We start from the raw sequence: 24,473 nt of genomic DNA on the forward strand, positions 1-24,473 counted from the left end.
GGTTTCAGAATGATATACAATACAATGCCACAATAACCAATTGCTGCCTATTTTAATACAGATGTATGAAGATTTCTCATCTGGAATTATACTATTTTAAAGTTATACATTTTATAATACATGTGGTTAGAAACTGAAGCTATGTATATATCATACTCTGAAGCTCCAAAACACCATTAGTTGATGCCCAACCAGTTTGATGAACCTACTGTTATCTCCAATTTTGTTATTAAGAAAAATCTGAGCTTCTGGGATTGATCTGTTGCAATGGATTACTGCAGTAATTCTCCACTACTAAATAAAGCAATGTAACCACATGTAATGCATACTATGTTATGGTCAAATATATCAATATTAGTTCACATGAAAATAGACAATGATTTTAAGAGCAGAGATTTTAGAACACTAGCATTTCAATACAGAACCAAGTACTTGGAGAGAGTGTATTTCTGTGATTAACTCATGAAACTCTACATTCTAGATCAGTACTGTGTTTCTTCTGATAATTATTAGTAATATGTGTGTCTTTTAATTTTACCATTTTCTCCTGTAACACTTCAATAACATTGCCATGTGCTTTTCTTTGGCCTCTACGTTCAGATTTTCTTTGGATCGCCATACTGACCTTGATCGGATCTTTAATATATATTCTGGAAATGGATCGCTTTACACATCAAAACCACTTGACCGTGAACTATCTCAATGGCACAATCTTACTGTCATAGCTGCTGAAATCAGTAAGATGACTTTATGTCTATAATACATATTTATGTTTATAATTCTGTATATTTTAGTTTTGTATATTTAACATATATTTATAGATTTAATTATATACTAAAATAATTCATTCATTGCTTATACAAATTATACAAATTATAGTTTTTGTTCTAAGAAATTTATATTTATTTTATTTATCTTTAAAATTTATTTATATATGACAGCAGAATGCATTCTAATTCTTATTAAACATATAGAGTACAATTTTTCATATCTCTGGTTGTATACAAAGTATATTCACAACAATTCATGTCTTCATACATGTTACTTTGGATAATAATGATCATCACATTGCACCATCATTTATAACCCCATGCCCCCTCCCTTCCCTTTCAACCCCTCTGCCCTATCTAGAGTTCATCTGTACCTCCCATGCTCCCTCTTCCTACCCCACTATGAATCAACCTCCTTATATCAAATAAAACTTTCAGTGTTTGATGGTTTGGGATTGGCAAATTTCACTTAGCATTATCTTCTCTAATTTCATCAATTTACCTGAAAATGCCATGATTTTATTCACTTTTATTGATGAATAATATTCCATTTTTATCCATTCATCAATTAAAGGGCATCTAGTTGATTTCACAGTTTAGCTATTGTGAATTGTGCTGCTATAAACATTGATGTGGCTGTGTCCCTATAGCATGCTGTTTTTAAGTCCTTTGGATACAGACCAAGGAGAGGGATAGCTGGGTCAAATAGAGGGTACATTTCCAATTGTCCAAAGATTCTCCATACTGCTTTCCATGTTGGCTGTCCCAATTTGCAGTCTCACCAGCAGTGTATGAGTGTACATTTTTTCCCACATCCTCGCCAGAACTTATTGTTGTGTGTCTTCATAATAGCTGCCATTCTGACTGGAGTGAGATGAAATCTTAAAGTGGTTTTGATTTGCATTTCTCTAATTGCTAGAGATAATGAACATTTTTCATATATTTGTTGATTGATTGTATATCTTCTTCTGAGAAGTGTCTGTTCAGGTCCTTGGCCCATTTATTGATAGGGTTATTTGGGTTTTTTTTTTTTGATGTTTCACTTTTTGAGTTCTTTATATACCCTAGAGATTAGTGATCTGATGTGTGAGGGATAAAGATTTGCTCTCAGGATGTAGGCTCTGTATTCACCTCACAGATTGTTTCTTTTGCTGAGAAGAAACTTTTTAGTTTGAGTCCATCCCATTTATTGATTCTTGATTTTAATTCTTGTGCCACCAGAGTATTATTAAGGAAGTTGGGGCCTAATCCCACATCATGGAGATTAGGGCCTACTTTTTCTTATATTATATGCAGAGTCTCTGGTTGTATTCCTAAGTCCTTGATCCATTTTGACTTGAGTTTTGTGCATGGTGTGAGATAGGGGTTTAATTTCATTTTGTTGCATATGGATTTTCAGTTTTCCTAGTACCATTTGTTCAACAGGCTATCTTTTCTCCAATGGATGTTGTTGGCACCTTTGTCTAATATAAGATAATTGTAATTTTGTGGGTTAATCTCTGTGTCCTCTATTCTGTACCATTGGTCTACCAGTCTGTTTTGGTGCCAATACCATGCTGTTTTTGTTACTATTTCTCTATCCTATATAGTTTAAGGTCTGGTATAGTTATGCTACCTGCTTCACTCTTCCTGTTAAGGATTGCTTTAGCTATTTTGGGCTTTTTATTTTTCCAGATGAATTTTTAAACTGCTTTTTATATTTCTATGAAGAATGTCTTGGGGATTTTGATCAGAATTGCATTAAATCTGTAGAGTGCTTTTGGAAGTATGGTCATCTTGATAATATTAAGTCTGTCTATCTAAGAGCAAGGTAGATCTTTTCATCTTCTAAGGTCTTCTTTGACTTCATTCTTTAGGGTTCTGTAATTTTCATTATATGGGTCTTTTACCTCCTTCATTAAATTCATTCCAAATTTTTTGAGGCTACTGAGAATGGGGTAGTTTTCTTCATTTCCCTTTCTGAGGATTTGTCACTGATACACAGAAATGTCTTTGATTTATGGGCATTGATTTTATATCCTGATACTTTGTTGAATTCATTTACTGATTGTAGAAGTTTTCTGGTGGAACTTTTAGGGTCTTCTAGGTACAGAATCACATCATCAGCAAATAGTGCCAATTTGAGTTCTTCTTTTCCTATGTGTATCCTTTAATTTCTTTCATCTGTTTAATTGCTCTGGCCAGTGTTTCAAGAACTATGTTAAATAGAAGGGATGAAAGTGGGCATCCCTGTCTTGTTCCAGTTTTTAGAGGGAATGACTTCAATTTCTCTTCATTTAGAATGATGTTGGCCTGGGGCTTAGCATAGATAGCCTTTAGGATATAGAGATATGTTCTTGTTATACCTAGTTTTTCCACTGTTTTGAACATAAATGTGTGCTATATTTTTTCAAATGCTTTTTCTGAGTCTATTGAGATGATCATATGATTCTTATCTTTCATTCTATTGATGTGATGAATTATATTTATTGATTTTCATGTGTTGAATTAACCTTGCATTCCTGGATGAATCCTACTTGACCATCGTGCATGATCTTTTTGATATGTTTTTGAATTTGATTTGCCAGAATTTTATTTAGAATTTTTGCATCTGTATTCATTAGAGATATTGGTCTGAAGTTTTCTTTTGTTGATGTGTCTTTGCCTGGTTTTGGAATCAGAGTGATATTGGCATCATACAATGAGTTTTGAAGTGCTGCCTCTTTTTCTATTTCCTGAAATGAATTGAAGAGTATTGGTATTAGTTTTTCTTTAAAGGTCTTATGTAGAACTTGGCTGTGTATCTGTCCAGTCTTGGGCTTTACTTGATTGGTAGACTTGTGATGATGTCTGCTATTTCATCACTGGAAATTGAGCTGTTTAAATTCTGTGTATCATCCTGATTCAATTTGGGCAAATTATATAACTCTAGAAATTTGTCAATGCCTTCAATATGTTCTATTTTATTGGAGTGCAAGTTTTCAAAATAATTTCTAATTGTCTTCTATATTTCTGTAGTGTCTGTTGTGATATCTTCTTTTTCATCATGTATGTTAGTGATTTGGGTTTTCTCTCTTCTTCTCTTTGTTAGCATGGCTAAGGGTCTATCAGTTTTTTTTTATTTTTTCAAACAACCAACTTTTTGTTCTTGTCAATTTTTTCATTTGTTTATTTTGTTTCAATTTCATTCATTTCAGCTCTGATTTTAATTATTTCCTATCTTCTGCTGCTTTTGGTATTGATTTGTTTTTCTTTTTCTAGGGCTTTGAGATGTATGTTAAGTCATTTATTTGTTGACGTTTTCTTATTTTAAGAAACGAACTCCATGCAATGAACTTTCCTCTTAGAACTGCTTTCATAGTGTCCCAGAGATTTTGATATGTTATATCTGTGTTCTCATTCACCTCTAAATTTTTTTAAATCTTCTCCTTGGTGTCTTCTGTAGTCCACTGTTCATTCAGTAGCATGTTATTTAGTCACCAGGTGTTGGAGTGGATTTTATTTCTTATTCTATCATTGATTTCTAATTTAATTCCATTATGATCTGACGAAATGGAGGGTAGTAGCTCTACTTTTATATATTTGTTAAGAGTTACTTTGTAGCATAGTATATGGTCTATTTTAGAGAATGATCCATGTGCTGCTGGGAAGAAGTGTATTCTCTCTTTGAAGGATGAAATATTCTATATATGTCAGTTAAGTCTAAGTTACTGATTGTATTATTGAGTTCCATAGTTTCTTTGTTCAGCTTTTGTTTGGAAGATCTATCTAGTGATGAAAGAGGTGTGTTAAAGTCACCCAAAATTATTGTCTCGTGGTCTAGTTGACTTTTAAACTTGAGAAAATTTTCTTTGATGAATGTAGATGCTCCATTGTTTGGGGCATATATATTTATAATTGTTAATTCTTGTTGGTGTATGGTTCCTGTGAGCAGTATATAGTGTCCTTCTTTATCCTTTTTGATTGACTTTAGTTTGAAGTCTACTTTATTTGATATAAGGATGAAAACCGCTGCTTGCTTCCGCAGTCCATGTAAGTGTTATGATTTTTCCCAACCATTTAATTTCAGTCTGTGGATGTCTTTTTCTTGGAGATGAGTGTCTTGGAGGCAGCATATTGTTGGGTCTTTCTTTTTCTTTTTTTAATCCAATCTGCTAATCTATGTCTTTTGATTGGTGAGTTTAGGCCATTAACATTCAGTATTATTATTGAGACATGATTTGCATTCCCAAACATTTTTGTTTATTTTTGGTATTTAATGTGACTTGGAATCTCCTCTGATTAGATTTTCCTTTAGTGTAATCCCTCTCTCTGCTGATTTTCAACATTGTTTTTCATTTCCTTTTCTTGGAATATTTTGCTGTGGATGTTCTGTAGTTCAGGCTTTCTAGTTGTAAACTCTTTTAACTTTTAGTTTATCATGGAAGATTTTTATTTCATCATCAAATCTAAAGCTTAGTTTTGTTGGATATAAGATTCTTGGTTGGCATCCATTTTCTTTTGGAGCTTGGTATATGTTGTTCCATGATCTCCTGGCCTTGAGGGTCTGGGTTCAAAAATCTGCTGATATTTGAATTTGTCTCCCACTATGTGTGATCTGATTCCTCTCTCTTGCAGCTTTTAAGATTCTATCCTTATTCTGTATCCTAGGTATTTTCATTATAATGTATCTTGGTGTAGATTGATTGTGATTTTGTACATTTGGTGTCCTGTAAGGATCTTGTATTTGTTTTTATCAACTCACTCTTCATGCTTGGAAAATTTTCTGATATTATCTCATTGACGAGATTGTGCATTCCTTTGGTTTGAAACTCTGTGCCTTCCTCTATCCCAATAACTCTTATATTTAGTCTTTTCATGCTGTCCCATAATTATTGGATGTTCTGTTTATGGTTTCTAACTATCTTTACTGAGTGATCAACTTTATTTTCTGGATTGTATAATTTGTCTCCATTGTCTGTATTCTTTCTTCCAAGTGATCTAGTCTGTTGGCTATGCTTTCTACTGAGTTTTTTATTTGATTTATTATATCCTTCATTTCAAGGATTTTTGACTATTTTTTTCCCAGAATCTTTCTCTTGAAGTAATCTTTTGCTACCTGTATTTGCTCTCTTATCTCATTGTTGGAGTGATCAACTTTTTTTCCTGTATTTGCTCATTTAAGTTATTCTTTAATTCACAGATATTTTAACTATGAATCTTCTGAACTCCTTCTCTGACATTTCATCAACTTTGCTGTCCATTGGTTCTGTTATTATAGTGTCCTGGTTTGTTCAGGGCACTTTCCTCACTTGTTTTTTCATGTTGTCTGTGTGTTTTCCTTTCTTGCAGTGTGGATCTGAGATATTACAATTTCTTTCCTATATTCTTTTAGTACCTATGCAGATTGTCTGTACCTCACCTTGATGTTGGGCTTCCAGACCCTGCTGGTGTCCCTAAATGCATATTACTGCATCCTGGATCTGTGCAAGTTAGAGTGGTTGAATCTGGGCCTCTGGGCTTAACCTCCCTAGTAGTCTACTTGTCAGAAGGGGAGTTCCTGCGTCAGAGGCTAGTCTCTGGCAGGTGTCTGGCCCCGCCTGGAAGGTGGGGGTGGGGGGGGAGTTACCAGGCCGGCTGTGAGCCTGGGTCTCTCAAAGACTGGTGTGGGTGGATCTGGGCCACTAGGCTTGGCCTGCCATGGTAGTCAGCTGGTTGGAAGGGGTGGTCCTGTGCCTGAGGCACACTAGTCTGCTGGTGGGAAGAGTCAGTCCTGAGTCAGAGGCTAGGCTCTGGTGAGTGTCTGCCTTGCAAGGGAGGCGTAGACTCCCTCCCCTGTGAGCCTGAGTTCCACACAGGCAGGTCTATGAATTATAGTTTTAGTTGAAATCTTAAATTGATTCATCAAAAACCTATTTTTTTTCAGTATTTCTTTTAGATATATGCTGAGAGATGACTATAGGTATTGTAAAAGAAGCAAAATTGCATTTATGCTATCTTAGAATTTTTTACCACGTTTGAAAATTAAATTGATATTATGGCAGATTAAGAGGAGAAAGGCACACACATTTATTTAAGATTTATGTAATAAGGAGCATTCTTAAGGAAATGAGGAACCAAAAAATGTTGCAAAGCCTGAATACTTTTGAACTAAGATGAACAAAAAGAGGCAATAGTGAAAAAATAACTAAATATTTACAGAATGTTAATTTTTGTTTGTTTTTGTACAGAATTATCTCTGTTTCAATTGCCTGTCCTCCTCAATATTAAGAATGTCACTGTCTTCATGATATGTAAGAATACTTTTCATATAAGAGTTTTTTCTTCTGCTTTCAGGAAAAAAAAGGAAAGGTTCAGAGTATCCTTCTTGTACATTCTATTTATACTATTGTATTTTATGTAATCTTATATGACAGTCCTGGGGATTGAATCCAGGGCCTTTCACATGCTAGGCAAGTGCTCTACCCCTGAGCTATATCCTCAACCTTGATTTTCTCTTTTTCTTTCTTTCTTACTTTTTTTTCTTTTTTTTTTCTTAATGTCTTTGGGTCAACGTAATCCTTATAGCAAAATGATATATTTTGTGTTAGCATATTCTGCAACTCTAAAGTATCTCTAAATCTAACATTTATTATTAACTAATAACATTCAAGTAGAATGGATACTGCAAATTTTCTCTTTTGAGGAAACAACTGAGATGTTAAATTTTTACATCAACACTATTATTGTGAATCTATGATAAACCAGGTATGGGTTATGATTCTAAGAATTTTAAATTACATTTCATCTTGCTAATATATTAAATTAGCCTCATTTAAATGAGAAGAAACTAAAACTAAAAATCTGGAGATTTTTGAAACTTTCTGAAATAATGCTAGAGGTAGTAAATTGGGACTTAAAACAGGTTATTCCAGTTCTAGCTCTAATAATTCTACACATAATTTACAAAATTTCTTCAAACTCTAAACAGAGATCAAGGATTCAAACCCCCTCTTTCTTTAGTTGCAAAATGTGTTGCCTGAACACAGGATGGCCAGCATCATTTATGGAACTCATTTTCAAGTTGAAATGACAGATGGCCTTTTCAAAAAGTATTAAGAAATTCAACAGTAGCTTCTTCAGTCTAGTGTGGGGTTCTTTAAGATGGGCGGTTCTGGTCAACAGGTGAAATCACATGTTCAGGTCTCACAAACCTGCTCCATTTCTGATTACATACTGAGACAAACATGAAGCAGTGCAGTTCAAACTGCTTTAAAAATAAATATTCATCAGGAGTTAAGTCATGGTCAGATAGCAAGCTGGTAATTTCCACATCTGAAATACTAAGCTGAATCCTCAAATAGGTATCAAGGTCAAGTTATTTGAAGTAACCATTCCAGACTTTGGAAGGCAAAACATCAGGTCTGAATCACCAAGTGCCTCTGAAGAATGTAACTAGGCTAGGCAGATCATCAGCAATCATTCAAAGCTTCAAGCTAAATTAATAGATTTAGTTTATCTTTCTAATTTGGCTCTGAAATACAGACCAACCCTAAAAAAATCCAGTTTCATCACAATGAGATATAAACAGTGGTACCTGTTAATACTAACAATTGTTGGAGTTTTCCTTTATGAAAGCTGTCACTTCTCTGTCTTCATCCTAAGAGTTGATTGTGTCCAACATGATTCTCCTCATTCCAAAAGTAAGGTTGTTTGTGCTCTGCTCATTTCAAGATACTTTCTCAGGTCCAATGAGCTTGGAATTGCACTTTCCATTTCAGATTCTGTGAGAAATTTAACTTCTAAAGCTAGTTGAAGTAATTATGATTCAGTAAAAAGCTAATCCAATTACCTCTTCTAAGAACTGAACCTATTTTTTGCCACTAACTGAATTCAATCTGTGGCACAACTGTTGGAATTACCTACCTGCCAAACCAACACCAGTCAGGGTCCCATTATGCTATTCTGGGAATTAAATTAAGCAATGAGAGTGAAAGGGAAACTGCATATAGGGAATTGTTTTTACGAGACTTTAAACACTGGTTTTATGCTAAGCGTGTCACATACCTCACCTGGAGCAGGACAGAATGACATACAAATGTACTTCTTACCAATGTGTTTCCAGGCCCTGCCTCAAACAGTTTAATTCTACATTCCAATGCAATGTATCACATCATGTGGCAAGTGCTATCTACTGCAAGTAATTGTTTAGTGCATTATTCCATGGCATAATTCCCCTTTTCGTCTTTAAAAAATATTTTAAAATGCCATGCAGAGAATAAAAAAAATCTAAAATTAAGGACATAATCAGGGTCTTAATAATAAACTTGAAGTTTCGGAACACATTTATTGTAGCGGCCAAAGAGTTCCTTCAAGAAAATTTAGCTATAATCATTTCAATACACTCTGAGGACAATGGAGCTTGGTATAGGAAGAAAGGACTCCATTACATATTAGTAAAAAAAGTTGTGTCCTAAGCATGTGCAACATACAGTTCTATTTTTTGAAAATCTGGGGTATCTAGACAATAATTGAAGACTTCTATTTAGAGATTTGCAAAAGCTTTTGGAATTCTAGACATAGTCTCACCTCAGCACACACATTTTAAGATCCTTTGTTGCTGGTACATTGTGCTACTCTCCTGCTTTCCTGAAGGACTCTGAGGGAGACTCAAGTGGTAAATAAATGCCAGCAGCTCTTCTGTATGATTCTGCATTCTCAGAATGCTTGTTTGTTTATTTATACATAAGCCATGGCATTTGCCAACAAATGTATATATATATATATATATATATATATATACACACACACACACACATACATATATCACACACACACATTGCTTTTTTAATAGGTGATGCAGACCCAATGCTTTACAAAGACATTCATCCCTGTGGCTTTAGCTTTTGAAGATCCTTGGGCTATTTGGAAAGAGGCTAAAGAATCTACATATTGTGTTAGGGCAAAATCTAACAAAGCCATTTTTGAGGCTTGAAACTTTCCTTTTTCTTCTTGTTTTCTGTGACATAGCTTGTGATTGAATTGCTACCAACAAAAGTTACTTTTATGTCCCACTTTATATTGAAAATACACATTTTGTTTATGTCCACTTACTATAGCAGTAGATTAAAGAGCAAGTTCTAGAGAAATGGAAGAAGTGTGCATTTCCACTCTTCTTCATAGCAACAGGTAACTAGAGAGTCAGGGGTCCATTTTTGGTGAGTACTCTACCTCTGGGTCTTATGAATAGAATGAGACAGATAAAGGTGAAGATACAATGGTAAATATTTTTCTGTTTATTTTCCTTTTCTCTCTTCTTCTTCCCAATGGGTACCTCTTCAGACCAACGTGAATTGTGAGAAAGCTTGTTAACAGGTTTTTAATGTGTGAATGCATTACATGGAAAAAGATTGCACAAACACTTATAAAATAGCCATGAATACATGATATTGGTAATAAAGATGATGTTCATAACATTTAACATGTTTGAAGTACTAGTCATCAAACTGATGCTCTGACAAGAACTTTTCCTGATTTATCACACCTAATTTTCCAAATAACTATGTGAGATCAGAAGCCCTGTGTTTTTACACATACTGAGTAATAAGGCATTGGGCAAAGTCACAATGCATGAACATGAGTGGACTTAGATATAAAAGAAGCTCACTTTACCTCCAGGGTATGAACTCTCAGCCACCTGATGCAGGAAAAGGTGGAGGGCATGCAGCCATACATTGCAAACAGGAAATTAGAACCTGTCAACAGAATATATGTGGATTAAGAAGTCAGAGCTAAGACTTAAGAGGAGTGTCAAGAGATCCATTTTAAATTCCCTCTTGGAAAGAGGAACAGAAGTTGAATATACTTCAGATAGATTTAGAATCCTATTTGCCTTCCTTTTTACTACTTCAGACTTTAAATATGCCTGCTAAGAAATCAGTTCTTACACATTATTTTTAAAAAGCTGAAATTATTATATTAATAACAATACAATTACACATAGCTGGAAGAAGAATTCTTTTCAGCAGTAATATATACTCTATTTGCATAGGACAGTATTTTTTTGTATCTGAAAATTATTTAGTTAAAATTAGGAAGTCAGATAAATTTTATAAGGGCAAATGATAATATCCATAGCACTTTTTGGTTTATATCACTTAATAAGATTGTTAAATATACTCTTTGGGCTTTTATAAAGTTAAACTTCCCTTTTATTCTTTTAAATTTAGTTTTAACTTATACATTAAAAACAAAAAATGTACATATTAGTGGGATTCCACTTACTGTTTTATATTAAAATATATATATATATATTCTTATACACACACATATGGCATGGTGATTAATCAGGTTAAACATAAGCTTCTCCTCAAATATTTATAATTTCTTTATGATGGAAACTCCCCAAATCCTTTCTTCTGAGTTCTAAAATATATAGCACACTGTTGTTATCTGTATTTCCCCTCCTGAGCATAAGCACACCAGAATTTCTTACTACTTTGTAACTATAACTTTGTATCCATTGATCAACCTTTTCTTATTTTTTCTCACTTCTCTACTTTTTACAGCCTCTGGTAACCAGCATTCTACTCTCAACTTTTATGCATTCCACTTTTTGAGATTTAACATATGAGTGAAATCATGAAGTACTTGTCTTTTTGTGTCTGGCTTATTTCACTTAATACAACAATCCCCAGTTACTTCCAGATTGTTGCCAAAGACAGCAATTGATTCTTTTTCAGAATCAAATAATATTCCATTGTGTATATGGACCACATTTTCTTTATCCATTAATCAGTTGACGGACACTTAGGTTGTATCCATTTCTTTACTGTTTTCAGTGGTGCTGGAAGGGATATGGAATTGCAGATGTTTCTTCAACATTTCTATCTATTTTCTAATATTGTTCCTCTACTTTGTCAAAGTTTTCAAAGAAGTTGGATTTTATCTAAAGATTGTGATATTTGTATTTAATTCTGAATAACTATAACATGATTTTAAAATGTTAAAACACTCAGATATCAATAAAACTGCTTAGAAAAATATTCAATGAAGATGATGCAATTGTGACTATTATAGGTTTGTTACTCAAGCTAAGGTAAATAAGGAACATTTTTTATTTCCATTACAAATCAAAATATTTTAACTGTATCACTTTATTTGAAAATTTTGATGCTCTTTATTTTAGCATTTGTAGTAAAGACATCATTATTAGCTTTCCATTTGTTTGTAGAGATAATTTAGAACCAATAAATTGTTATGCCAAATCAAGTCATGGCTGTTGAAATGGTATCATTCAGGACTATATAAATAAAATGTCTGAAACTTTATATCTCAGGGTAAATATTCTATCACATTGTAGAATTAGTAGCCATATATTATAATTTCCAAGAAGCAATTTGAATGTTACTATTAGAATACATTTTAATTATCATAGTCAAAAAATAGGTTTTTAGTAGAACAAAGATTTATTGATCTTGGATAAGTAACTAATTTATTTAAAAATAGTTCTTCATCTCAAAAATATGTTAAAGATTAAATAAGTTATATGTAAAAATTATGTAATAAACATGTATTCACATCTTGTATATTTGGACAGGAAAGACACAGATATGAGCTCAATTATACTAGGTTTTACTCTTAATTTTTTTACAAAGTAAAAATAATCCCCTTGTGCTCAATATTAACAGAATTCATGACTACTTAATTAGGCCCTGCAGTAAATTTCTTCATTGCATTTGCTCATTATGTTAGGAGAATGAATGAAATGTTTATTAGTATGTGAGCACTTAAATATCCATAAGATGCCTATATAAATTAAATCTGGTGCACAAACATGCATTCCTAAAAAAAATTTCTCCTTTATTTTTTCTAGACAATCCCAAAGAGACAACTCGTGTAGCTGTTTCTGTGAGAATTTTGGATGTTAATGACAATGCCCCACAATTTGCTGTGTTCTATGACACTTTTGTATGTGAAAATGCCAGACCAGGACAGGTGAGCAACTGGAAGATAGAAAACACAGGGCAGTTCTGTATTAAATGTTTTATTTTCACAAACTTGACAGGAATGAATGAAAAAGGGATAGGAACACTCACATATACTCCCTGCAATATTTTCAAAATGGTGACATGTTTTTAAAATTGAGAGTATCTAAAATAGCAGTGTACCAGGTTTCTTAATTCCTTCCTAAAGTTCTGGTGTAAAAGAAAAGACATTATCATTTGCATACAAATGTATAGAAACAACTTCAGCGCCCTGCACCTGCCAGGCGAGCGCACTACCGCTTGAGCCACATCCCCAGCCCCACAACTTCAACATTTAAAGCCCTCGAAAACATGAGCAAACTAGAATCCTCTGCTGTACCATTAGGTAAATATTGAAATTGCTAGAAAAATGGGAATGAAAGTTGGTGAAAACCCAGCAACAAATGCATGGAATCTTTGAAACATTCCATCAATATTCAGATAAATGTGCAAATACATTTTGAAGTAGGGCAGCAGAATTTGCTTATACATTGGTTTTCATCATTACACCAACATGTAAAGTGCTTAATGACTCAGTTTTAGTCCTTTAAAGCATTCTCCCTACATCAGCTTTGTTTATAATTATTTAAATCTTTTCCTCAGTGGACTCATTTTGTTGTTTAAAAAGCTCCAGAATATATGGCTGAAAAGACTGTTCTTAATTGCTTTGAGTGCTGTCTTCACAGAAGGAAGCTGCATGTTATAAATAATAATTGGGAATCCAATGCATTTTATTAGAGAAAGAGAAGCCATCATGAAGCTGTATTGTGTTTTGACATCATTTGATGCTTTTATAAACATCAATGTCCTTGTTACATTTTTATGCAAATTATATTGTGGAATAACTCGAATACTTCCTTTTGAATATACTAACAGGAATTCAATAGCCTGTCTACTGTGAGAAATGGTAAAATGGCTGCAATTGGATTCCTTTTTTTTTAACTTGAAAATATTATAGAAGTGTTTAATTGGGAATATTTAAATGACTTAGCTACTTCCAACTTCTTAACGAAACAGTGTCCACCCTAAAATACCATTCAAAATAGTCCTCTGCTTGGCAGGCTCAGCATGAGATAAGTTAAAATATTTTCTCTAAGAGATAAATTACCCATTTTGCTACTAATGCATTCATTGCTCCCTCTATGATTATTCTATTTGATTTTCAAGAGATATCTTTTCAAAGCATTTCAATTATTATATAATGCAGACTTACTAATGTATTCAAAATATACAGAATAAAGAATTGTGTTTATTTTCCAGTGCCTTTTCTCTTTTTAACTATAGTTGGTTCAGTAATGCTCCAGAATTTCTGTACGTGTAAAACCTAGTTGGCATAATGAAGAAAAATAATCCAATGAAAGATGATTTTAATAAAAAGCAGTTAGCCTACCTTGACTATCCTGATAGAAAGGACATGATTAATAATTCTTGTTTAATTGACTGCATGGACAAGTCTTCCACACTAGTTATTGTTAATATGACCAGTTTGTGAAATGCCACCGTGTTCTCATTTGCTGAAAACTAGTTCTGCTTATACAAAAATGTTATAATAAATGATAGAATTCTAGGTTCTGACATCCAAGCTTGCAAACTTAAAGTGATTATTTGATAAACTTCTTCTCTGTGCCTTTTATGATAATCACTCATTAGTTTGGCCTCCCCTCCTCCTAGGAAAGGAAGATTAGGATGTCTGGGAATGCTGCAGTTATTTATTGAAATCTCAGTTCACCCAATACTCCTGCAAATTAAGTGCTCTTTAAGTAGCACTTAGAAAGCAACATGGGGAATAATTCCATTCATTTGGCGTGCAGACAAATTGATAAGTCAGAAATAAAACTAATTGCTACTCCCTCCTCCTCCTTATTTCCTTTCTTTCTTTAGCTCTTTCTTTATCTAATCATACAAGACTTTCTTAGATAGGATGCAGTTTGCAACTGATGAAGTATTAGAAGTCAGTCCTCTCCTGCCTAACAGGGTTACTTAAATTCTCACCTTTCTACTTCAGAGAGACAGGACCTTGAAGGAAGGAACAATAGGTCTTTTATTTCCCTTCGGTTTCCCTCACTTACCTTCACTCCTGCAGTCGGTAAAATGTATTTAATAATTTTCCAAGTCTAGATGAAGAAAATACCATGTTAATCACAAAGAACCTTTCCCAAGGAATCTCTCTAGGGAGGGTTGCTGTTTATATTTACTGTTCACTAAGCACCTTATTAAAGCTAATACCACTGACAGCAAATATCAAACCAGATAGCAACCAAGACTTTATCAAACCAAAAATTGTTTCACGTAGTTTTCATAGGACAAAATTTAGTTACTTCCTAACAGCTAAAAGATTGAAGTTTTCCAGAATAAAAGAAAGTTTTTTTTTTATCAACAAAAACTCCTAGCTAAAACATTACAGCATAATAACTATTTGTTTAATTTTAAATACATTAAAATCCACTCATTATTCCACAATTGGTTGTAGTATGATCACTGAAACATTCTTAATGCTTATATCAAATGTAAAAATACAATGATAATATAAACAATTATATTATTGCCAAGAAGAAAAGCTAAGAAAGAGTTACCTATATCTCTTTTCCATAGCTCAAAATGAATATTGGATATCACCAGCTTGTGTTCATTTGTTTCCTAAGTGTGATAAATTGTTTCAATGCAATCAGATTAAAATTATTTGTCTCCAGTAGAAATAAAATATTGAGTGTTCATATAGAGAGTCAGCAGAAAACTTTTATCTACTTCTTGTTGTGAACTTCTGGTATTGATTGCAAGTCTTTATGGCACACTTACCCAAACAATAGTTTTGTGATTTTGAATGTATGATTGGAATAGAAAGTAAGGTTAAATTGAAAGGTAAATTTTCAAAATAAAGGGGTTAAACACTAAAGCCAAGTATGCCCTCCCCCTAAAAAAAAAATCTTATGAAGCAGTACCTCTATTTGCAACAGAGAAGTCTTAGAGTCATAAAATTTATTTTAAAATGATAGGGATTCTGCAAAATGTGATTCTGTTTTTTGTAACTTTAATATGAATTGGAATTACTCCTTTCATAACAAAGTATATCAATTAACCACTGACATTTAAATCAATGAATCGACTTTTTTATTAAAATATCATTGAGCATTTTATATAAAACTTTATGGTTTACATATATATAAAGATGTGGATATATGTCCTCAGAAATGTATTATTGGATTATTTTGAGGATAAAAATGAACTGCAATTGTTATTTGTAATAACAGTTACAATCATATGTTTATTTTGAGACATTGTAGTTTTTATTCTAAAGAAATTAGCTCTTTCTTGTGTTTATAGGTATATTCATATAGAAATCTTTGTGACTAGGAATTTGAACTACTCTACTGTCTTTCAGGATATGTTACTTCATTTATTTATCTTCAATATACTCTTATGAATCAAAATTTTAAAAATAAATCTTTTAAGTATATTTGATAGATACAAATCAGTTAAGAAATTCTTTGGTAAATGAATTAATAATTCCTGAGTAGTTTAAATACCTTTTTTATGTTTTTATCTTTAACTCCTATACCATTTTTATATTTTATATGTCTGGCTTCTACTTAATCTTATTATAAATAAGATTTAGTCAAATATATTTTTAAATTGTTTTAAACTAAGTTAGTTTTAAATAATTTTTGATGCTTATTTCTAGATAAAAACATATTTTTGCACTTCTTAATTAAATTCTTGTGTCATTTTTGATAAATGAGTAAAATTATAATTTTAAAAGTTAATACTTGAAATTTTTCACATTTCTGTTGGTGTAGCAAACTTTGAAAGAAAATAAGAATGGTTATAATGATCTCTTCATTTATTTCTTGTTTTGTTTAATGTTTTAAACTTGAAATCCCTAATTAAATCAAGAAAACCTCAGCAACAAATATTTCCACCAACTATCCACACAAAGTTAAATTGAACTGATGCATTAAAAAGCATATTCCCTTTAATTAAGCATATTTGATGATTTTTACAGGCATAAATAGACATCAATATGCATAAAAAGCAACTTTTGAAGGCCTGATAATAATTTAAATATTTTTTAAAAACAAAAAAATTATTTCATATGTAACTTAAAGAATAAAGAAATCATATACCGACCCAAATACATAACTGTTACATATATTATATATTTATATAGTATCAATCATATACTGTATCAAAAACAATGATATGATTATGTATAAACCGTTAAATTTTCCACTGTTATCAGACAGTTTTTTATTAACTCTTGTATTAAAACCAATTACCATTTCCCTATATAATACATATCTTGAATTTAAAAATATATACTTGTATTTAAAGTGCAAATGAAGCAAACTATTGCTATTACAGTAGAAAATAATATATAAATGTTTCTTTATAAAATTTATATTCAACATTATGTATGAAGTATCTATTTTATTTTATTATGTTTCACCTAACTTTGGGGAGGAGCAAAGCAATATTTTTATTTCCACAATTTTTCCTACATCAGATCAACTCTTCCCAATCAATGTTTAGATTTATGTGAAATAACATACTGGTTCTACATTTAAATATAGAAACCCTCAAAAAATATAATATCTTACAATTTACCATTTTGAAGGAAAAGACAAGATTTATGAGAGAGAAATAAGTGGGACTGAGTGGTAGAAGAGAAATATCATTAAAAAGAAAATGATCATTAGGATTTATTCACCATGAACAAAATAAATTCTTTTAAATTCTTCTATAAAGCAAATTTTTTAAAATTATGTATTACAAAAGCAGATTATACATGTATACGTTTGATGACTATATAATATTTCTCTCTCCTACAGCTAATACAGACTATAAGTGCAGTAGACAAAGATGACCCTTTAGGTGGTCAGAAATTTTTCTTCAGTTTAGCTGCTGTCAATCCAAACTTCACAGTACAGTATAATGAAGGTAAGTTTTAGAATTTGTTCATTATGATATAACATGACATTAACTGGAAATTTCTTCTAAAGTAACTATTATAATATACATGATCTGTCAATTTATTGATCTGCATTATGAAATTTTGTTTTTGTCTGATAGTTAATGATATTTTATGATAATGTCTTGTTTGAAAATGTTAGCTCTGTTTCATTTAATAAACTATATGAGAGAAGTGTCTGTGTAGATATGAACAATGCAATTGATATTGAAATGATTAGAAAGGCTAGAAATAATCACTTTGCCTAAGAAAAGGTATAGAAAATATGAATGGAGAAATAAGTAACTCAGTGAAAGTGTTATGCAAACTCTGATGAGATTGAATAGCAGCAGGTTTATTGAAGCCAAGTAGGCATAAAGGAAGAGTAAGAATGTGATGTAGCCTCACTAGCCCCTTAGAAAATATGGTGCAAAGTCATTGCAAGATATGCTGTTATCCTTATAGTATACAAATTTTATTTTTCAGAAATTAATTTTTCTCATAGTCTCATAAAAATAAAATACATTTTACAGAATAGTTATGATTGTTTAAAAGTTGAACAGCTCTGTTCCCTGATAAATATGTCATTGGAGTCATTCTAGTTAAACAAAATTATGTTGTCAGATCTCTACTCGACTTATTGTATGTTATGTTCAGCTAACTATGCAAGCTTCTGTTTGCAAAAAGACATGAGTTTTTTTCTGATAGAATCTTAGCAAAAACCAACTGAAAGGGGAGTATCTATTGTAAACATCTGTTTTTTATTAAATATGAATTTATTAAAATGCTCATGTTTTCTATCACTCCAAACACCTAAAGTTATCAAGTTGAAAAAAATTAACATGAAGGTGGCAGTAAAAATGCAGAATGAATATTTAATTTCTAAACATGCATTGTAGACATTCATATGAAATATGAATTAGAGATTAAGTCAGAATTAGAGATAAACAACATCCTACTTTTTAATTTGCTGAACCTGGCAACAGATGCATTGAGTTTTGTTGTTGTTGTTGTTATACATGACAGTAATCAAACATTGAATTTAGACTGGAGCTGTCCCTAGTACTGAATTTACAGTATTGAATTGACAGTACCTGCTTCTAGTTGTATTTTAATTTTCTCCCTGCTCCAGTGAAACTGAGCACTGGTTATTAAAAAGTGATATAGACATGAAATAGTATTGTCTTAGCATGGCATTTCAAAGTTATTGGGGAAATCACTCAAGACCAGCCTTAATTAATTTTTGACAAATATTACCAAGAGTTCTTTAATCTATATATGGTACTCAAAGCAGGAAATAAGCCCACAGAATATAAACCAGAATATTTAACCTAATCATATAAAATTAATGATGCTGTGATACTGGGTGAAGTTTTTTTAAAAAAATTGAAATAGCATATATACTACCTTAGTGTTAATTTTCTAGCCTTGTATTAATTAATATTTGCCTTAAACTCCCTTATTTCTAGGTTATTCCTGTTTAAAATTAATTTTGTTTATTCTATCATAGGTCAAAAATTATATCATGAATTTCTAAATATTCCATAAAATAATTTGAAATGAGTCAGACTTTATTTGGTCCCTCAACCTGTCAAAACTATTACAAAACTAAGGTTCAAACATTTGTTAAAAAAATTAAAAATTAGACAAGCAAGATTCTAAAAGTACCATATATATATGCTCATATTATCTTAGGATATTTCAGGGGAAAAAATAGTTATTGAAAGATAAATTTTAAAATTTGTTTATGTGCATGTTATTTTGTTAGTCTGCTTTCCCAGCTTATGTAGTTAACTGGTATCATTAAGTTGCAACTCATAATTAAGGAATAAATTATTTTGTATTCAAACACTGTACCTGCAACAGATTACCTCTATTTTTTTCTCTCCTGTTTGTTTGATTTAGCAGCTCACTGACTCCCTCCCTATATTGGCATTTTAAACAACTCTGCAGGGCTGACTAAACAAAACTAACTTCTCTGGGCAAACAACCGGGATAGAAACTATCATACCAATTATTTTTTAAATACTACTTGTTTGGGGATAGAAGTCTTTTTTCATTTTAACCCAACAAATTCCATGTGAGAATACTAGGTCAATTAACATGTAAAGAAAAAGTCAGTAGTATAATATGCTAGGTAGTGGGATATTTGTCTTTATTAAATCTTTACTTCAGTCTGGAACTTTATTAGGCACTTCTAAGAGTTAGCCCAGGCTTTCTGTTATTACTTTCAGTTAAATACGTCCTTTAAGTTATGTGTTTGTTTGAATGAGTGGAAATCAATGCTCAGAAATGTTAAATAATTTGCATGCTGCTGGGTATATATTAAGATTCTTCATGGATTTTTACTATTTTATTGCTTTAAACAATGTAACAATGCTTACAATGTATCCAATCCTATTTTCTTCATGAATATTGGATTGAGATATGCTGTGTGTGTGTAAATGAATAAATGAAAGAAAATAATATTTTCTTTTGGTCTACAAAGCAGATTTTCAGAAAACAGTAAAAAAAACCTTCTCATCTATGTAAACTTGATATTTACTTATACAAACTCACCATTTTGAAAATACTATGGGATAATTTTTGAAGTTAGTACTCAATCCATAATGTTAGATTCTTTGAACTATCTTGTTTGTCTTGTTTAATGGCATTGTACATATGTAATAGAAAACTTTATAATGTTTTATATTTTTTATGAAGAGAGTTTTATTTATATATACAATCCTGGTTATCACCATGAGTTATCAGTTTACTATATGAAACAAACATTTGTAATGTTTTAAAATTTATTTTAGATAACACTGCCAGAATTTTAACTCGAAAAAATGGCTTCAATAGACATGAAATAAGTACCTATCTCTTGCCTGTGGTGATCTCAGACAATGATTACCCAATTCAGAGCAGCACAGGCACGCTGACCATCAGAGTATGTGCCTGTGACAGCCAAGGCAACATGCAGTCCTGCAATGCTGAAGCCCCGCTCCTCCCTGCTGGTCTCAGCACTGGGGCCTTGTTCGCCATTCTCCTCTGCATCATTATTATTCTGGGTAAGAAATTTTATAGAAAATTGAATCATGTTCTAGGACACTTACTGTTGTATGATTTTAAACAAGGAATATTGCTATCAGAATAGTCCCTTGCCCAAACTTACACAAAAGTTTTAGGATATCCAGCCAGAATATAGAAGCAATGAGACTTTTCATCATTCAGATGTGAATCAAAATGTAAAAAAGCAGCTTTCATACTGTCATTACAATATATGAAATAAGTAATGAGAAAGCAAGAAGGGTTGAGGGCAGAATGGCTGTGTTAGATTTTAGAAAGTTGAGAGGTAAGTGATTGCAATTCTTGAAAAAAACATCAATGATTGGTACCTCCAATTAGTTTATAGCTGGCCCATCACTGCTCTCCTGAGCCCTGTAGTAACTCTATGGCGTTGTTTCATTTTGGATGATCTGCCAAACTCTACTTCAGGAGGAGGGTAGAAGCTGGAAGAGTATGATAAGATTTTAACCTCAACTCTAAAAGTTAGATATCAGCAAATCTCAGTAAGGGTAAAACAACATTGATAAGGTTTAAGATACATTCTGTTAGAAACACAATTCACAAATTTGATCTAGTATAGGACTTCTCACCAGCATAACTATACTCACTATCAATTTTTCATACTTACATTAAAGTTAATTTAATAATTAAGCCTTCATTTCAAATTCTAAAATAATCTTTACAATAATTTATTTTAACAATTTTTACTGTTATAAAAAGACAGCACCTTTTTATGTGAAGTTAGGACCAATAACAAAGACATTGCCAAAGGTAAATTATACATATGAAATAAATCACTAAATTAATGGAATGATCAATTCTACATATCTTTCTTTCTTTCCTTTTTAGTTTTGTTTTTTACTGGCAATTGATGCCAGGAGTTTTCTAACAATGAGATCCATCCCCCGCATCCCCGGCTTCTCCCTACCCTCCCAGACAGGTTCTCACTAAGTCTCGAGTCTCTTACTGGGTTTATTGGTGTGTACCACCACATTAGACTTTACATTCGATTTACATGTTGTTTAGGAAATGAAAATGTGCACCTTTAAAAATATGTATTATTGACTGGAATGGTGGTGCATTCCTATAATTCCAACAATTAAGAAGGTTGAGCATAAAATCACAATTCCAGGACAGTCTAAGCAATTTAAGGAGAAGCTTGGCATCTTAGTGAAAGCCTGTCTCAAAATAGAAAAGGAAAAGGATTGGAGATGTATCTCAGTGATAAAAAAGATCCTTAGGTCCAATCCCCGATGCCAAAATAATAATAATAATAATAATAATAATAAAAATAATAATAATAATAAGTCTTTTTAAAATATATTTAGTTATGAGGTATTTTCATATATAACAAAAATAATAAATGATTTCAGTTAACAGAATATGGGAGAATTGATAAAAGTTTATTTTTATAATTTGACTTTTCTGTATTACTAAACATATTAAGAGAAGTCAAGAAACAGACTTTATACTAATTAAATCAAAAAGTTCAAATATGAATAATCTATTTATTTGAGGACTTTATAATTTATATCTAAATTATATTCAGTCATTCTGCTGAAATATGTATTAAATATAAAATCTCCAATAAGAATAACATCAAGAGTAGCAAGCTTTTATTAAGTTGATTTGGTCAAACAGTGTAAACAATAATATAATGAAAAACACTTTTATCTTTCATTTGATGAAACAATGTATGCAGTATGTATGGTTATCTTCACTTTATACACAATAAAGATGAATGTTCAAAATATTTAAAGCATTCTCTAAGGCCATCAATTTGTGAGAGGTTGAACCAAAGCACCTTGCTTCTTGGTGATTGTGTGTACAATTTTCCAGTGAAATTTGGAGTTTTTGTCCATGTTTTTTTTTCCTCATAATGGCTGGGTTGAGACCTCACTGTCTTATGTGTTCACTGAAAAAATGTTAAAACTCTCCCTTTATTTGATTTACTTGTCTCTAAAATAATGATTCTTGATTTTATAACCTAGAGTAAATTGCTTTTTAACTGCTTTTGAGTTAAGAATGAGATTAAATTTACTCTCCAGATGCATTAATTCTTTCCTGTAGGTTGTCTCATGGAATATATGCGACATTTTATTTAATCACTTCCAAGAGCCAAAGCTATGGAAATTCAGTGTTGTCCATCTTAGTAAAAAAAAAAAAAAAAAAAAAAAATTCAAAAACATGAACAGGATAGCTCTCCCTTAAGCAACCTCAGAAATGAGCCGCTTCTGTTAGATACATGTTCTGCCCTTGCAAATGAAGTTTTTGAAAAGGTGCAGACAAATTTTAAGATATATCCTGTTCTGTACATTAAATTTAAAAAGAAAAAATGTACATGTGGTGTTAGTAGGTGTGATATGCAACCTGGTATACAAACATTTGTGCAATTTCATTTCATCAAATTCTATCTGCTAATGTTTTATATTTATATTTTTGTTTTTATTTTTAAAAAAATAAACCAGTTTTTACAACTACTTTGTCTCCAGCTCCCCCCCCGCCAGGATGGTGATTGATTTTATGTCCATGCTTAGTGTTTCAAGATACCTCTCAACAGTGTATATCAAGACTTAGGGGAAAGTATTAGTCATGTTTTGCCAATAATAATGCTGCATAACAACCAATGCCCATTTTTAATAGCTTATAAGTATTAAAATTGTTCTTATGAATCTACAGTTCTGCTTTTGACCTATAGTTTTTTATTTATAGTTTTTTTATTTATAGTTTTATTTATAGTTTTAAAATGAGTAAAATTTACAATGCTAGAATAACAATATTTATTTCCTGCATATCTTGTATAATTAGACACTGAAGTTAAGATTTTTATAAATTGTGTTATTTTCTATGATTTAAATCCTTATTTTTAGAATATTTGTACTGTATTATCATTAAGACTTGTATGTTATTGGCATATTAAAGTCTTCTATCAGTATTATGTTTGTATTTTTCTTTTCATTTCCTATATTTTTTGAATCGAGCAATTACTCTTTTCTATATAGACAATCATAGCTGATATATCTTCATTATAAATCCGTTTAGTATTATATTACTTCTTTGTTTCACTTAATTTTTAACTCAGATTTGCCTATTATCAAGTTGTCAACTTCTTTCTTATCATTTTTATGTACAGGACTATTTTTCCTATGACATTGTTGGCAGCCTTAATCACCTTGATTTAGTGTGTCTTTGATATACAGAATTGCTAGTGTGGTTACTGTTAGCAAGTCTGAATTGATGATATGCTCATTCCTAAAGCTAACAGGTAGTGACCAATACTTGGGCTTTATTAATTAAAAATAGTATTTTTTAACCATGCTTTGGCAGTTGTTTCATAGAAGGATGTATCACTGTGTTAGCATTTTTTTTAAAGAAAAATAATTAGATTCTTGATTTTTATCAAGTTTCAAGAGAGACTATGCAGTTTTGGGGGGTGATGGATGTAATTATCAACGTCATATGTAGAATTAGATTGTGTCCATGACCAGCTCACCATTGGAGACCTCCATCATGAGAAAGTAGTCTGTCCCCTGCTAAGGAACTTTGTATGATGTCAGCAGTTGTTTCAGGTATAAATGTTATGAGTTTCTCAAGGATTTGTAAACTAAAATATCTTACACCTGAGATTTAGGTTGTTACAGGAGGGCATCCTTTGCTTGTAATAAAATGGCTTTATGACAGTAAACTCTTTGAGTTTTATAAATTATTCTGCAGTGAATGAAAAAATATAAAACTTTGTTAATGAAA

General features: G+C 31.7%; 1 protein-coding gene across 1 annotated transcript in view; it reads left to right on the forward strand.

The window, feature by feature from the left end:
* LOC143410800 (cadherin-10-like) overlaps positions 1-24,473 on the forward strand; it is an 87,421-nt gene that overhangs the window by 31,917 nt on the left and 31,031 nt on the right. Inside the window, 4 exon segments of the mRNA XM_077110667.1 lie at positions 601-737; positions 12,583-12,704; positions 17,560-17,668; positions 20,477-20,728. Of these exon segments, the coding sequence (XP_076966782.1) occupies positions 601-737; positions 12,583-12,704; positions 17,560-17,668; positions 20,477-20,728 (620 nt within the window).

Source organism: Callospermophilus lateralis, chromosome 11, assembly GCF_048772815.1.
Source record: "Callospermophilus lateralis isolate mCalLat2 chromosome 11, mCalLat2.hap1, whole genome shotgun sequence".
Classification (NCBI taxonomy): Eukaryota; Metazoa; Chordata; class Mammalia; order Rodentia; family Sciuridae; genus Callospermophilus; species Callospermophilus lateralis.